The sequence below is a fragment of the Aythya ferina genome (genome assembly GCF_964211825.1).
Source record: "Aythya ferina genome assembly, chromosome: 3".
NCBI classification, from domain to species: Eukaryota; Metazoa; Chordata; class Aves; order Anseriformes; family Anatidae; genus Aythya; species Aythya ferina.
Genome location: NC_140298.1, coordinates 59,939,509 through 59,954,005, shown reverse-complemented (window position 1 = coordinate 59,954,005; position 14,497 = coordinate 59,939,509). Strand labels below are relative to the sequence as shown.

Below are 14,497 nucleotides of genomic sequence, written 5' to 3'. Positions count from 1 at the left end.
ACACTGTAATATTTTACGCATTTCTGATGTGGCCTGGTTCAACAGCTCTCCAAGGTAGAAAGCACAACAGTTGCTAACAGCAGAAACACAGCTAATTACTTATTTCAGAATTAATAAGTTGTGGCACAGTCTGTGAGTCATTTCCTTGTTGAACCAATTTTCTTACTCATCAAATTTGCTCACAGAATAGCTATCTTGAAGAAAGGATTAGACAGGGAAATTTTCCTGATAATAAATTTAAAGAGACATCAGCATCTTGTAAGACCATGTCTCATATGATTCAATGACAAGCAGTTAAAGGCATTTGCAGAATTGAGTTTGTGCAATAACAACATACCTAAAAAATTACATCATGAAAGAGGAAAAGAAAAACAATAGAAAATATTTATTGACATAGCATGTGCATTGTATAACATCTTAATATAGTGAAGGTTTGCATTTATTTTCCCAAATGAGCTGTAATTTTGTGCAGCTTAAAATATAAAAACACATTTTTTTTTTGAAGTTTGCTGTCACTCTTTAAAAAACTAAGAACATTAAAGAATCATAAAAGCTACCTCTTAAGGTTTTTAACCTAAATACTAACTCACGCTTGGAGCAAAAGGCTGGTGCAAATAAAAATGAAAACCAGGGACTCAAATGTGCTTCCAAATCCTTTGAGGTTATTGTGCAATTTTAAGCTTTCAATCTAATAATATATATATATTTTTCATTTTATTCCTTAGTCCAGTAGATTATAGGTGGAAGTATCTGCAATATGCTGTGCTTTAAAACTAGAAAGAATTGACTACATTTCTACAAAGCTACCAAACATATTAAAGGTATTTAAAAAAATATTGGCTAGGCTTTGTAGATACATGCAAAATGTAGAACCAATGATTAAACACTTCAAGTTTGGGATTGGGATTCAAACAGGGAACAGCCTTGGCAGAAAACCCACCAAATTGTCAGGTTTGGAAATGTTCACATGGAAGAAATTGGCATCACTTACCACCCTCTCAGTGACGTGGTGTGCCAGGAGGTTTGTGCCGCTGACCCTTTTGGCTCTGTTGCTTCCCAAGGACCCTGACGTACCGAGCACAAGCAAAATCCCTGCGACTTTGGGCAAGGACTGTAGGTCAGGGTCCACAACAGCTGCCTGTCAATGGTCTCTGCCAGAACCTGAACCCTCCCTCTCACAGCCCTTTCCTTGGTGCTTTTAGCTGGGAAGAACAGCCCCATGCTTAACAGTGAGAGGAGATGTCCATGCAACTTATGACTTTTACATCTTAACGTGCCTTTCCCACCTGCCAACTCTTTCTTACAGTAGGTCCTTCTGCTACCTCACGGCCATTTACTTTTCACTTTCTTTATCCTTCGTACACCACCTCCTTCTTCCTGGTCTTCTGTAACATCAACTTCTTTTGCTGCCTCTTTCTGTAGTAATTGCTGCTTGCAGCAAGCTGATCCCTTATCAGCAGAGTAGGAGGAAGACCCCAGCTGCTTCTTTCCTCCACTTTTAGATGAATTATTTTCCTACTTGGCCATATTCTGGGTTGATTCATACTCTATACAGACTCATAAATCTGTAGAATTTGTATGGGTAAGTTATGAAGTGAGTCAAGGAGAAGCTTTAAGCAATTTTGAAAGCATTGGGTACTGCATACCTCACACAACAGAAATAAATTTTGTTACCTAACATTGTGTCTTTCTTTTGTAAGATAAAACAGACTTAATTTTTCACATCCCAGAGAACCTGCTTGGCTTCCATTATACTTCTCAGAGCCCAAAACTAAACACATGCACAAGTGTCTTGCAGAAGCTGGTCTGGGTGTGTTAATGGTTTGTATGTGAGGCGTATCCTTGGCCTGGGGAAAGCTTACAAATCGCCAGTAGCTCCTTAGCAGAAAAGGGATTTGTCTAAGCTATTTTTTTTTCTTTTTTTTTTTCTTTTTTTCTTTCTTTTTTTTCCCCCTAATGCCAGAAAAGCAGTTAAAGGAAAAGCTCAACTCTTATGGAAAAGCATTAGTACTGAGGAAAACAAACAATGCCTACTCCAGTACTTGAAAAAGGGGAAAATTATTTGCAGAAACATTGCAAGGGATGTGTCCTCTTCTATGCTGGGAACCCAGCTCTGATGCCTGTGCACTATACTCCTTACTAGGAACACCCCCTCCTCTATTTTCCCATAGATAACAAGATACCAACTGCAGTTCTTTGAAGGCAATCTGAGATTTTGACAGCTCAAAAGTTCTTGTCCCACTTGCAGTGGCTGGTACCAATAGCCTAATGCAGGCCTCTGGGGCTGCACGCACCAGTACTTAAATACCTGATTTATGAACTATTTAGGAAGTTCCTGTAGTAAGCAGTAACAACACCTACAGAAAGCATTTCCTTCTTTATTAGGCTAAGCAGCAGATTGAAATGTTGTCTGGCATTAGGATATGACAGGCATGAACATTTTGGCCACTCATGTCTTCCATTTGCCTGAAGGTGCTGGCCCAGACAAAAGAGTGGGTGCTTTCCAAGGCCATGCTTGCATGTGTCTCTGCATGTGCACTCAGACACAGAGGCTTGAATATGTATATATATAGTTGTGATTAATTCTTATGTTGCGCTGCCCAGCCTCTTCAATCTCTTAGTACCTTAAATAAGGCACTGGACATCCTCTGAGGATAAACATTTGTTACCAGCCTAGTATGAGAATTTCAGGTTGTGGCTGAGGTATTTAAAGCAGATGATTATTAGAACAAGACCATTTGAAAGTTGATATCAACATTTTTCATTCCTACCTTGTCCCTGATTCCCAAACTAATAAAGAAATCATGGTATTTCCTTTCCTATATGAGCACACCTAAAGAAGACTCCCCAACCAATGGATTTACTAAGCTACTTTATCTTGATCTGTTTTGGACCCAAATTGATGTTGAGGATAAAACTGTAACAAAATCCAAGGAGCTATGCTGACTTATATTGATTAACCATATGGTACCTTATTTGTTTCAGTAACTATGGAAAAAGGCACGTAAGAAACACATTATAGAGCCACCTAAGGAATATTGTAGGCCTGCTGCATAGAGCAAGAACATTAAATATTCGACTGAGGTGATTTAAAATTAGTCAGTGAAGCTGTATGTCTTCATAGAGATGTTAACAACAACAAAAAATATAATTAACTTTAAAACCTTAGACATTAATTTCTAAACTTTAAAAAATATTAGTTTTTTGCAAACAATCATACAAGTTTTTTTTTTTAAAAAAAAAGTTAAATGTTGCCTGGAAAGGCTAAAGTTGAAAGAAATAATTTCTTTTAAAGTGAGATTTCTTCCAATCAATGAAATATTGCTAGAGTTATGGTATGGAAACAACTGTTCAATTTTGATCCTTTGGTAATAATATGTGAAAGAAAGTTGCCTGCACATTCAAAGTGTCAGGTTTTATATTTTCAATCATCTACAAAAAAGTGGGTTACTAACAATGATCATATTTCATTGAAAAATGTTACAAGCAAATTTCAAATATACCAAGAAACAAATCATATTTTAAAATCTTGTTTGTTTGTTTTTGTTTGTTTTTGTTTTTTGTTTGTTTTTTTTTTTGTTTGTTTGTTTTTGTTTTGTTTTGTTTTTTGTTTTTGTTTTTTGTTTTTTTTTTCCTTCTGCATAGGAAGAAAATTAATTTTGGTCAGTATAAACCTAATCATCAAAAAATTAAGTATTGCAATGGTGAATAATTATAAAAGTAACGAAACCCAATGGATGTGATCTGAAATAGAATGGATGTGATCTGAAATATTATTTTATATTAGATTAACATAGCACCATAACAATCCTGTGCGCTTCAAAATCGTGATACAAAATACAAGATTAAGACTTGTGTGGCAATAAACAGCATCCAATTTTTTAAAAAGGCAATTCACGCATCAAAGTCAAGCTCTCTTGTTTCATTAACTGTGTGGTTCAGCAATCATATTGAACCAAAGTTTTTGATACCTACTGCTGCTACTGAGCAAGATAACTGTTATCATCTACAGGGTAGTTCTTCCACCATTCAGAAGGTGGTATAATGTGGTTGGGAGAATTTTTTAGTTTAACCCTGTGACTTATGTTGAGGTGGAGCCTGAATATGACATGATTAAAACTTTGTAAAACCATATAGACATGCCAAAATATTGCTTTCCAACTCCCAGTCTAATACCCAGAGTATCCTATTTATGCAGCTGAATTCTTATAAACTAATTTTAAGAACCTGCAAAAATGGTTAGCACCCAACAAAACTCTCATCTGTGGCTTTGAAGTGAAGCTCCAAATGATTGTCAAACAGCCACTTCTGAAGTCAGTGACCTTGCCTAATGGGAAAGATAAACGTTTGAAAAGAAGCTAAAGCTACAGTTTTCCAAATACTAATTAGAAAACAAATACGTATATTTAAGACTTGTATTGCTTCTCAAAGAAGGTATAAAAAAGCATTAAGTTATGCTCAGATGTTTCTTCTTCTCCCAAACATGGAAACTTCTATGTTCTTTAATTTCTCTTTGTTTTTTTCTACTGAGCAATGAAGTGAAAACTTGCCCTTTAGGTCTAGTCATCAGCTACAAAAATTTGGGGTTTCCATGGGAGTGTTCCTCCAGCAACCAGATTAGGAAACTTTCCAAAATAACAAGCACAAACTAGATTGCTGTTTTTCAGCATGAAGCTGTGGTCTTCAGAAAATGCCAGAATAATTTCTTGGTCTCATGCAGTACTCTGGATCATTCTGCACAGACGGTAAAGTGATGTACACAAAACTTGAATTTGAAGAATTGGAACTGAACCCTGAGAAAAGAAAATCCATTGAAAAAGCATATATTGTTGGATACCAATTTGAGAAGCTTCAATCCTTCCCTTGGGGAAAAAAAAATGACATACAAGTGTAGTCATTTTTTTTTCTGACATGAACGATTTGAATTTATCACAATTGTGGATATAAATATAGTTTGGGCTTTTAAGTGCAGATCTAGGGTTGATTACAATTAAAAATACTTTGTTTGACAACTCTACCCGCTCCCCAACCATTCAGCATTACTCAAGTCACCGTAACATTACTTGCAAGCTTTGAGTTCAAAAGCATCCTGACGTAGAGTGATGTTCTTTCGGTAACTGCTGGCAGAAGATTTTCACTCTATTATAATTTGGGTGCTAGGCAAGTTAATTTCAGCTCTCTTCAGCCTTGTGTGCAATTCTCGTCATTCCCATGTATCCAGAAACAAATCTGGGCATATTTAAGAGGAGTAATTCTTACTGCTACATTATAATCCTGCTGTTCCCCATTGACATCCACCCACTGATGGCCCGAATAAACAGCAATGATCTTGCGTTTCCACTTCTTTTTGTTTGGCTCCTTAAGACGGAGATAGATGCCAGATCCAGTGGAGCCGGGCTCAGCATCACAATACTGATAAAAGAGATCATTGGACTCATCAGAAATGCTACAAAATCTGTAGACCAGCTGCCCAGATCGGTCGTTGTCAAAACCTGAGAAGTGGATCATGCTCCCAGGCATCATTTTGATGGTTGGGCTGATTCCTAGTTCCATGTATTTCCTTTTGTGGGGACGCTTGAGCTCAAGAACAGCATAATCGTAATCCAGGGCAATATCCCCAGAGACACCCTTAAACCAGCCTTTTGGGATGTGGGTACTCTTCACTCTGGTCCACTGAAAGGAGGGCATGCCATCCGAGGTCTCCTGCTTCCTCCCAGATCTCCTCTGCTTTCTCCCACCACCTTTGGATCGCCGCCTCAGTCCTGTGTCAACTTTAGGATCCTCTTGGGCCTCAGAAGCTTCTCTCCTACTTCTCTTAGCTCCTTTGCGTCTCCTGCCATCACCTCTGGACTTTGTTTTCATCAGGCCCACCCTCAGTCTTTTGCTGCCTTTAACATAATCCTTGCCGTTATGCAGGCAGTGGGCAGCTGTTAGCACGTGCTTGGGGGAAATGAGAATGCCACTACAGCCAGTGGAGACCTTCACAGCTGTGTTGAAGGGAAAGTTGGTCATAAAGCGTTTGTCGTAGATGCTGAACCTACTGTCTGTTCCATATATCTGCCTTTTCTTCCTCAATGACTTATGTGTAGTTGTGTTTCCAGCTGAAACATGTGTTAGTCCAAGGACATTCACTTCAGTCAGGGTCCGCGTGCCATTCTCGAAAACAGTCTCATAGGATAAGAGGTCCTTCAAGTCAGACAAGCTGGGCACTGGCAATTTTCTTTGACACTCAATTCCACATACACTGTTCAGCTCTAAGTTGGGTTTTGCTTCGAATTTAGGGCTGTCAAGGGAGAAAGTTCTTTCACTCACAATTTGGGGAATCTTCTTTAAGTGCCAAGTAAAATCTTGTTCAGTTTCTGTTCCATTAGCAAGACCCAATGTAGGCAAGAAAAATATGAAGAGCAGTAACATGTGCTCCATTTTGTCTATTTTTTTCTAAAACAAGACAGAGAGATTTGAAAATATGCAGTTGAAATACATGCAGTTATCTCAGTATCTTAAAAACATAATCATGCAATATATACACACAGGAAAGCCCAGCCAAGTAGGAGGGAGAAGTCTGCTGACTCATGGCATGCCTTTTTCCTGCAGGATCCCACAAAGTCTGAAGAAAATCTACTGTCTGTGTCTTATGGTCACATGTGGATAGGCCCACCTAGATAGGGTGACACACCACACAAAGAGCTAACACTTTAAATCAGAAAGACAAAAACAAAACAAAACAAAACAAAACAAAACATATTATACTCATCCGTAGCTGGGAAACATGCAGAAAGAATGTGAAATTGCTAGAAGTCTGTGGCAGAGCCAGAAACCGAACTCAGAACTCTTGATTTTGAGCTCAAAACATTACTGAAAATACCATTTTTCTCCTTTGGCTGCAGTGCTATCAGTGGCATTAACCAGCTACTAACCGCTGCCATCAGGAAAGCTGCACTCCATTCTCATATCCTTTATTCCAATTACATGGAAACCTCAGCTGTGTAGAAAGAAAGAGCCTATGATTAAACTTTAAAAGCCAAGCAATTCAAGGGTATGTATGTGGTTAAGCTTTCTGGTTTGCATTGTGATGGGAGTATAAATCAGGGCAAAGACAAGCTCTTGCATTTTCTTGAGCTTTGTTTAGAATGAGTAGCCCCACACAGTGAAATAACCTGGTTACAGGCTAGCTAAAGATACAGCATGAAAAAACCAGAGGAGCATGTGTGTAACATGGAAAAAGAAGTGGTAACATCACTTTAAAAGCCAAACAATGGACCAACAACTATAATTTTGAGGCATCTACACCATGTAGACATAGTTCTTGCCTGTGAGAGGTAACAGCTATCACTTTTTAGCTAACTATGCACTATGGCTCAAATGCAGGTTGTTGATTCTAAAGCCAAATTCAGAGGGCAGTTTTGTGTTGGTGTAGCTTTTGATACTTTTTACCTTAGCCTGCGTGGAACACTGACTTTGACCTAGAGTTTACTTATTTGGATATACTTGAAACACATTTTACAATACCATATATATAATTACCCTGGCTTTAAAGTAGCTAACTCAGGTTTTGGAGAAGATGTGTGAACTTTTGTAAGACATCTGGAAATTACAGTGACTCACAGGCCTAAGCTCTGGGGTGCATGTAATCATACTGAAAGATATTTGAGGATTTTGAAAGCAGAGCAGTCATCCCAGTAGCAAGATTTTGCAGGGAGACACCACTTGGCCATACCAGTCTAGTTTATTGGTATTGCAAAAATGCACATATGTAAGCACTAAGTTTTATATGCAGCATTACTTTCAAAGTATTGTTTTATTATTGCTTAATTAGTACTAAATTTGAAGAGGAATTCGAATTTTACATATTTATAGATAAATAATAAGGTGTCAAAATAAATTCTCTATGATGAGAACGTAGGAATGGTTTTCCTGGCCTGATCATAGGTCCATCTAGCCTAACATCTTGTTTCTGATGCTGGCCAAATGCGGATGCCTACCACAAAGCACATGAATAGAGCAACCAGGTATGGCCCTCCTCCCTCATATTCTCTTCACTTAAAACCACTTGCATCTCACAGAATCTAAGCCAGAGGTAGTTTCTGTAGTGTGAGTAAACCTCAGTGGATTTCTCTTCAATAGGTTACCCAGTCTTCCCTTGAACACCCACAAAATCTTGTACCCACAATGTTCTCCATTGAAGGTTTCCACTGCTTAACTACTTGCATTAGAAAGCATCTCCTTTTCTTCATGTTGAGCCTGTCAGAGGCTAACATGACTTGATGGTAAATCATGTGATATTAATGTGGAAATGCTGATTTAAATATGCTTTGTCCTAATATAGATGTTGAAGAGATACAAGGTATGAAGAAACTTGCTGCTTCCATCAGGCTTGAGAATGCCTTTTCTAGGTTCTCTTCCTAAAATGCTCCTCCCGTTCTCAGCTCTTCTTCAGGGTCTGGGTGTTTGATAGTTTTCTGTAGCTGAATTTTGTGAGCACTAAGGAAAGTTAATTCACTAACTGCTAGTTCATATAGAAAGTCTTAGAAGTGCCTCGGTTGATGTCATTCCACTGAGATGGCTGAAGCCTTCCCAGCTGGATTCATAACGAACTTTGCTTTGCACAGAGACATCCTACAAGCAAATGGGTAAGTACCCTGCCTCCTTTCAGCCACTCTTTAAAAAGAATAAAACAAAACAAAACACACAACCCTGAATAGATGCATCACAGCCTCCTGTTTGAAACACTATACTCAAGTGCTCAGTACTTATAAAGACAGTCTTGGACACCATGGTTTCCATCATTTTTAATGAGCTACTTGTTTTTTGTAATGAACTAAATGGGCAACTATGCTTCAGTAGAACTGGAAGAAGTCCAAGCCAAGGAGCTTGATGAAAATGGTAATTTTCATTACAGGGCAGAGTGGTCCCAGTAGGCAGCATTGTCATTTACAGCCAGGCACTCAAGGTCTGTTTACTAACCAGAACTTTACTGCTTAAGCAAGGACAACATCAAGCACGGGAAAAGACAACAGTTGCTATGGCCAGCACAGGCTGTTGGCACAGGGGGGAACGCAGGGGTTTCTCTTGCCAGGTAGCAAGGATGGAATTGTGTAGATGGCTGCAAAGACATGACTGCATGGTGAGAGAAAGGGAGAAGGAATAAGGCTATAAGCTGGGAGGACAAAAAGATCCCCAAAATCTTACTCTCACTTTCTGCCACGCTGTTCTTTGCTCTTCCTCCAAACCCCAGGCTCTGCCCTCTCTTTTTCTTTGCTCTTTTCCCATATAAATTTTGGGTTGGGTTACAGTAATTAGAAGCCTTCAGTCAGCTCTGCCTTTATGACAGGATGAATTGCTTCAGAGAAGACAGAAGAAGATAAAAACCAGAAAATGAAAGAGAGTCTTGGTGTTGTGAAAATTTTGATACTTTCCCCCTGATTACCAAGCCCAGTGGATAAGTGCAAGGACTCTGTCCTCATTCCAGCTGCCATGCATGTAAAGGCATTTTCAGCTCTTCTCACGTCCTGTTTCTATCATTAACTGTTTCTGCACTTATGAAACATACCTGTGTTCTACCTCTTCAGGATATCATTTAAATATCGTCAGTATGACCTATATGACTCCGGAAGAATGCACTTCAAATGATCAGAAGGTTTGTAGACTGGCAGTCCTGGACTATGCTTCTCTTCAGGCTACCCCAGGCTGAATTTATTTGTCAGTGTAGCTTAAACAGAAGAAAAGTTTTGTCCTACTGCCTCATGGTGTTTTATCTTGGTTTGTTCAGAGCAGCCTGGGCTTGTAGGAAAGTCAGCACAATTCACATTAGACTTGCAAAAATTCAGATGCAGTTCTCAGACCACAAAATATGATAAGCTGAAACACTACCCAGCTCCTTAACTGCTTTTGGCCTTGTTCTTTAAATGGTCTGAAAGCTGGAATTGACAGTTGTGCACTGACAAAGCAAAAGGGAGGACATTTTTGGAAATCTCATACTTCCTGCAAGAAGCCATCACCCTAACCCTATCCACCACTGCTCCCTTCACTCCTCTGGATGTCAGTGCACAGATTTCATCCTGCACTCCCGCTTATGGAGAAAAAATAAAAAATAAAAAAACAGTGACTCCTGGCTCTTACAAAATTTAAGCTGCTTCAGTAGGCATAAGAAGAACAAATTTTACAAGGCTTTTTGAAAACTCTTGTGGGTTCCTGAAACTACACCCAAAAAAAAAAAATAAAAAATAAAAAAAAAAAAAGGAAATTAAAATAATAAAAAAAGAAACAAAATAAAAGGAAAAAAAAAATAAAGAACGAAAAATGATTTCTGTTTCCCCACGGGGGCAGGGAGAACCCCCGGCCAACCTGTGTCGGCAGCCGCTGGGTGGCGCGCCCGGACAGCGGCACGGCTCAGCACGGCTCGGCACGGCTCAGCACGGCTCGGAGCGGCTCAGCACAGCACGGCTCGGCTGGGCTCAAACCGGCACGGCACGGCTCGGTACTTCTTGGACGGGCACAGCTCAGTTGGGCTGTGCTCAGACCGGCACGGGACAGCTCGGCTCGGCACGGCTCAGACCGGAACGGCTCCTTTCGGGGGCAAGCGGCAGAGCACGAGCGCTTTGCAACTTTCTTTGCAACCCTGCTCAGCCCTCTCCGGGAGCCTCTCCCAGCCCCGGGGCTCGCCACCAGGCAGCCCCCGCTCCTCTCTGCCCGGGGCTGCGCCCTCCTCCCCTGCCAGGTTTGGGGAGGGGGCCGAAGAGGGAAAATCCCCAACTCCACAGCCCCATCCCGCTGCGGTCCGGGACGAGCTGAGCGGCTGCCGGGTCTGAACTTGCCCTGGGTCCCCGTCCCCGGCGGCTCTGCCCGAGCCTGATGCCCTGGGGGGACATCAGCAGAGAAACAGAGATTGAGGGGGGGGAAAAAAATTGGGTCTTTGCTTTTTCATCGCCCGCTCCGCTTCTGCTCACCGTTTGTGTGCATCAAGCGCTTGGAAGTCCGGTGTTTTCCTGGGAGAAGCCGAGGATCTGGAGGGGAAGGCTCCCACTCGCTAAAGCTCCTTAGCCATCCTCTGGTCCTGCTTTCAGGCGTGACCGCGGGAGGCTCTGCCTTGCTGTGGCTGATCCAAAGGAGTTCCCTCTCTCCCGAGCCTGAAAGTTAAATACCTTGGCACAGCTCTCTTGCGATTCCGAGATAAATCTGCTCCCAGCGGTGACGAATCTGGATAAAATTAGTGTCAATTCCAAAAAAGAGAGCAGGAATGGTAGCACAAATACTGCGGGGGTGAATCAGAATTAAAGGAGAGGTTGTTTTGAAATGCGAAGAGGCTCCCTCCGTGCCTACAGCCGAAGCTGTACAGAGGCAAAACCTCCTGAAAGGGGAATAAGTGTGCCCCTCTCGTCTGTCCTGCTAGTCGCCCGTGTTAAAAAAAGAAAAGAAAAAAAAAAGGGGGGGGGGGGTGGAGAGGGTCAGAGCAACGTGTCGCTTTTCAGTCCTATCAAAACTGCATCCCTCAGGCTAACGCGGCAGGGGCTTTACACCAAATCCTGCACAAGCCCCAGGCACCGACACCCCTCAGCCCCCCCAAATTTTGCCCGGTGGCAAGGACGCGGCCACCCCCAGCCCTCCTCCTGCCCCGCTCCCCGGCGGCTGCCGCCCCGGCCAGGTGCGGGCAGCCTCCCCCCGGGCCGTACCTGGCTCCGATGGAGCCCAGGGAAGGAAAAGCGGCCACCTCCAGGCTGTGAGAGACCCCCTGCCCTGTCCTGCCCTGTCCTGCCCTGTCCTGCCCTGCCCCGCCGCCCCCGGTCCCGGCACCCGCCGCCGCCGAGCACCCGCGGCTACTGAGGACGGGGCGGGGGGGAGCTGCCGGGTCTTCCCGGGCGGGGGAGGGGATGGAAAAAGGGAAGAAAAAAAAAAAATGAAAGGGAGGACGGCAGGGAGAGAAGGGGAGGGCTGAGAGGAGATCCCCTCGGGTGGGATGGGGTGGGATGAAGGCACGGGGCGGGGAGGCGCAGCGCCGCGGAGAGACGGGGTGATACCAGCTGGGGCCGGGCCGGGTCTCCCCGCCCTTCCCTCGGGGTCCCGCAGCGCCTTCCCCGCCCGGGCCATGCTGGGTCCGCTCCTCAGGAGCCTCAGCCCCGCTCATCAGGGCCCCAGCCCTCCCAGCACCTCCCTCCTCTTCTCCCCTCTCTTCCTCCCACTCCGTCTAATGCCTCTGTCTTCCCCTGCCCAGGCTCCCGGAGCCCGTGTGGTTGTAGACAGGCAGAAAACCCAGCACTGGAGCTGAGCTTTGGTGCCTTTTCTTCACCCTTGCCAAGGCAGAGACCTTTGGTTGGGGGTCCGTGGGTCCTGTACCATTGCAGGCCCCCATGGAGGAACCAGGAGTCCCAGCTGGTGTCCCACAGCCCCCTGCCCTACAACACAGTTCTTCCTGTGCTGTGCAGGTGCACCACATGAAAAAATTCACTCATTAAAGACTTTTGCAAGAGTCAACCAGACTCTTAACCAGAGTCAACTCAGTGAGTTCTTCTACTGAAATCAGCTCGCGCTAGACGATGGCCCTCTTGATTTGCCAAAACCGGCAGGAAATTTGTGGCATTGCTAGAGATCAAGTTGAGATCTCCAGAGTGCTATTTTGTTGCCGTAATCATAAGAATATCCTTCCTTTCGAAGACTTAACTTTTGAAATTTAGTGGAACTAATTATATAAGTAGGTTGGAAACAAGGCATTGGCCAGGAACTGCAGCCTAAAGTTTCATTTAAAATCTTTGAGTTGATTTCTTCAAAATGTTAATTTTCTTGCAGGTCTGCTTTTGTTGCTGCTTGTGTGTACAACTTAAAAGTGTAATACTAATTATTTATGTACCTGAGAAAATGAGCTGAAGGGTTCCCAGTTTAGCTGACAAGGGAGGATAGAAATTAATGTTACCAGGTAGTTATGTTTTACAAGCAATTTCTTGAACATAATCACTTTCACACTGGGTCAGGCCAAAGGCTTTTCTAGACCAAAAGGCTCTGAAAGAGAATTAGTATAGGGCAAGATCAAGCCCTATATCAAGTAGTCCCTTTGAGCACTTTCCCTACCACTAATATTTTAAACTCAGAGGTTTCCTGTGGCAGATGTAGTTTCTACTCACCTAATAACCTTTGCTGGGATTCTTTATCAGGCACTTGGCCATCTTTCCTTAAACCTAGGTAGGCCTTTAGCATTCACAGCTGCCTGTGGTGGCAAGTTTCACAGGTCAACCAAGCGTTGTCCACTACAACTGCTCTCTCACTCCCCCTCCTCAAAGGGAAAGGGGGAGAAAATACAATGGAAAGGGCTCAAGGGTTGAGATAAGGACAGGGAGATCACTCAACAGTTATCATCATGGGCAAAACAAACTCAGCATTGGGAAATTCATATAATTTATTGGGGTTCCTTCCATGGGATGCCAACCTTCCCAAACTGAGCCTGCAGTGGCTGCCCACAGGCAGCAGCTCCTCAAGCACTGCTCCCACACGGCTCCGTCCCATGGGGTCCATCCCCCAGGAGCAAACTGCTCCAGCACGGGGCCCCCACAGGTGGGCGGCAGCTCCCCCCAGACCCCCTGCTCCTGCATGGGCTCCTCTCCATGGGCTGCAGCTCCGGCCCGGGGCCTGCTCCTGTGGGGGCTCTCCATGGGCCGCAGCCTCCTCCAGGCCACATCCACCTGCTCCCCCGGGGGCTCCTCCACCCATGGGGGGGCTGCAGCATGGAGATCTGCTCCATGTGGGACCCATGGGCTGCAGGGGGACAGCCTGCTCCACCAGGGGCCTCTCTACAGGCTGCAGGGGAACTGCTGCTCCAACACCTGGAGTAACTCCTCCAACTCCTTCTGCACTGACTTGGTTGTCTGCAGGGCTGTTTCTCACTGCTCTCTCTCTCCCAGCTGCTATTTCAGCATTTTTTTCCTTCCTTTCTTAAATATGCCCTTACGGAGGTGCAAAAAACATTGCTTATTGGCTCAGCTCTGGGCAGCAGTGGGCCCCTGGTCTAACATGGGGCAGCTACTGGCTTCTTCTCACAGAAGCCACCCCTATGGTCCCCCACTACCATGTCACATAAACCCACTGAGATCTCCCTGGAGTCTTCTCCAGGCTCAATATCCCCAGCTCTCTCATCCTTTCTTCATAGGAGAGGTGCTCCAGCCTTCTGATCATCTTTGTAGCCCACCTCTGGACTCACTCTAGCTGATCCATATTTTTCTTGTGCTGGGGGCCCCAGACTTCAATGCAGCACTCAGAGTGGGGCCTCATGAGGGCAGAGCAGAGGGGGACAATCACCTCGTTTGACTTGCTGGTCACATCTCTTGATGCAGGCCAGGAGCAGTTGGCCTTCTGGGCTGCTAGCGCATGCTGCTAGCTCATGTTGAGCCTTTCGTCCACCAAAATCCCCAAGTCTCTCTCCACAGGGCTGCTCTCAATGAGATCTCCCAGTCTGTCCTCACATCTGGGATTGCCCCAACTCAGGTGCAGTACCTTGCACTCAGTCTTGTTGAAC

The 14,497-nt window shown here is 44.0% G+C and overlaps 1 protein-coding gene across 6 annotated transcripts in view; it reads right to left on the bottom strand.

The window, feature by feature from the left end:
- Positions 1–370: 370 nt before the first annotated feature.
- Positions 371–14,497, bottom strand: part of PRSS35 (serine protease 35) — a 33,780-nt gene continuing 19,653 nt past the window's right edge. Inside the window, exons 1-3 of one of the 6 annotated variants that reach the window (XM_084513841.1) lie at positions 11,670–11,788; positions 10,947–11,126; positions 371–6,438 (exon numbers count right to left, since the gene is read on the bottom strand). In XM_084513841.1, the coding sequence (XP_084369967.1) occupies positions 5,182–6,423 (1,242 nt within the window). In that variant the 5' untranslated portion in view covers positions 6,424–6,438; positions 10,947–11,126; positions 11,670–11,788 and the 3' untranslated portion in view covers positions 371–5,181. The other 5 variants (XM_084513840.1, XM_084513839.1, XR_014691210.1 and 2 more) reach the window with 5 other exon arrangements.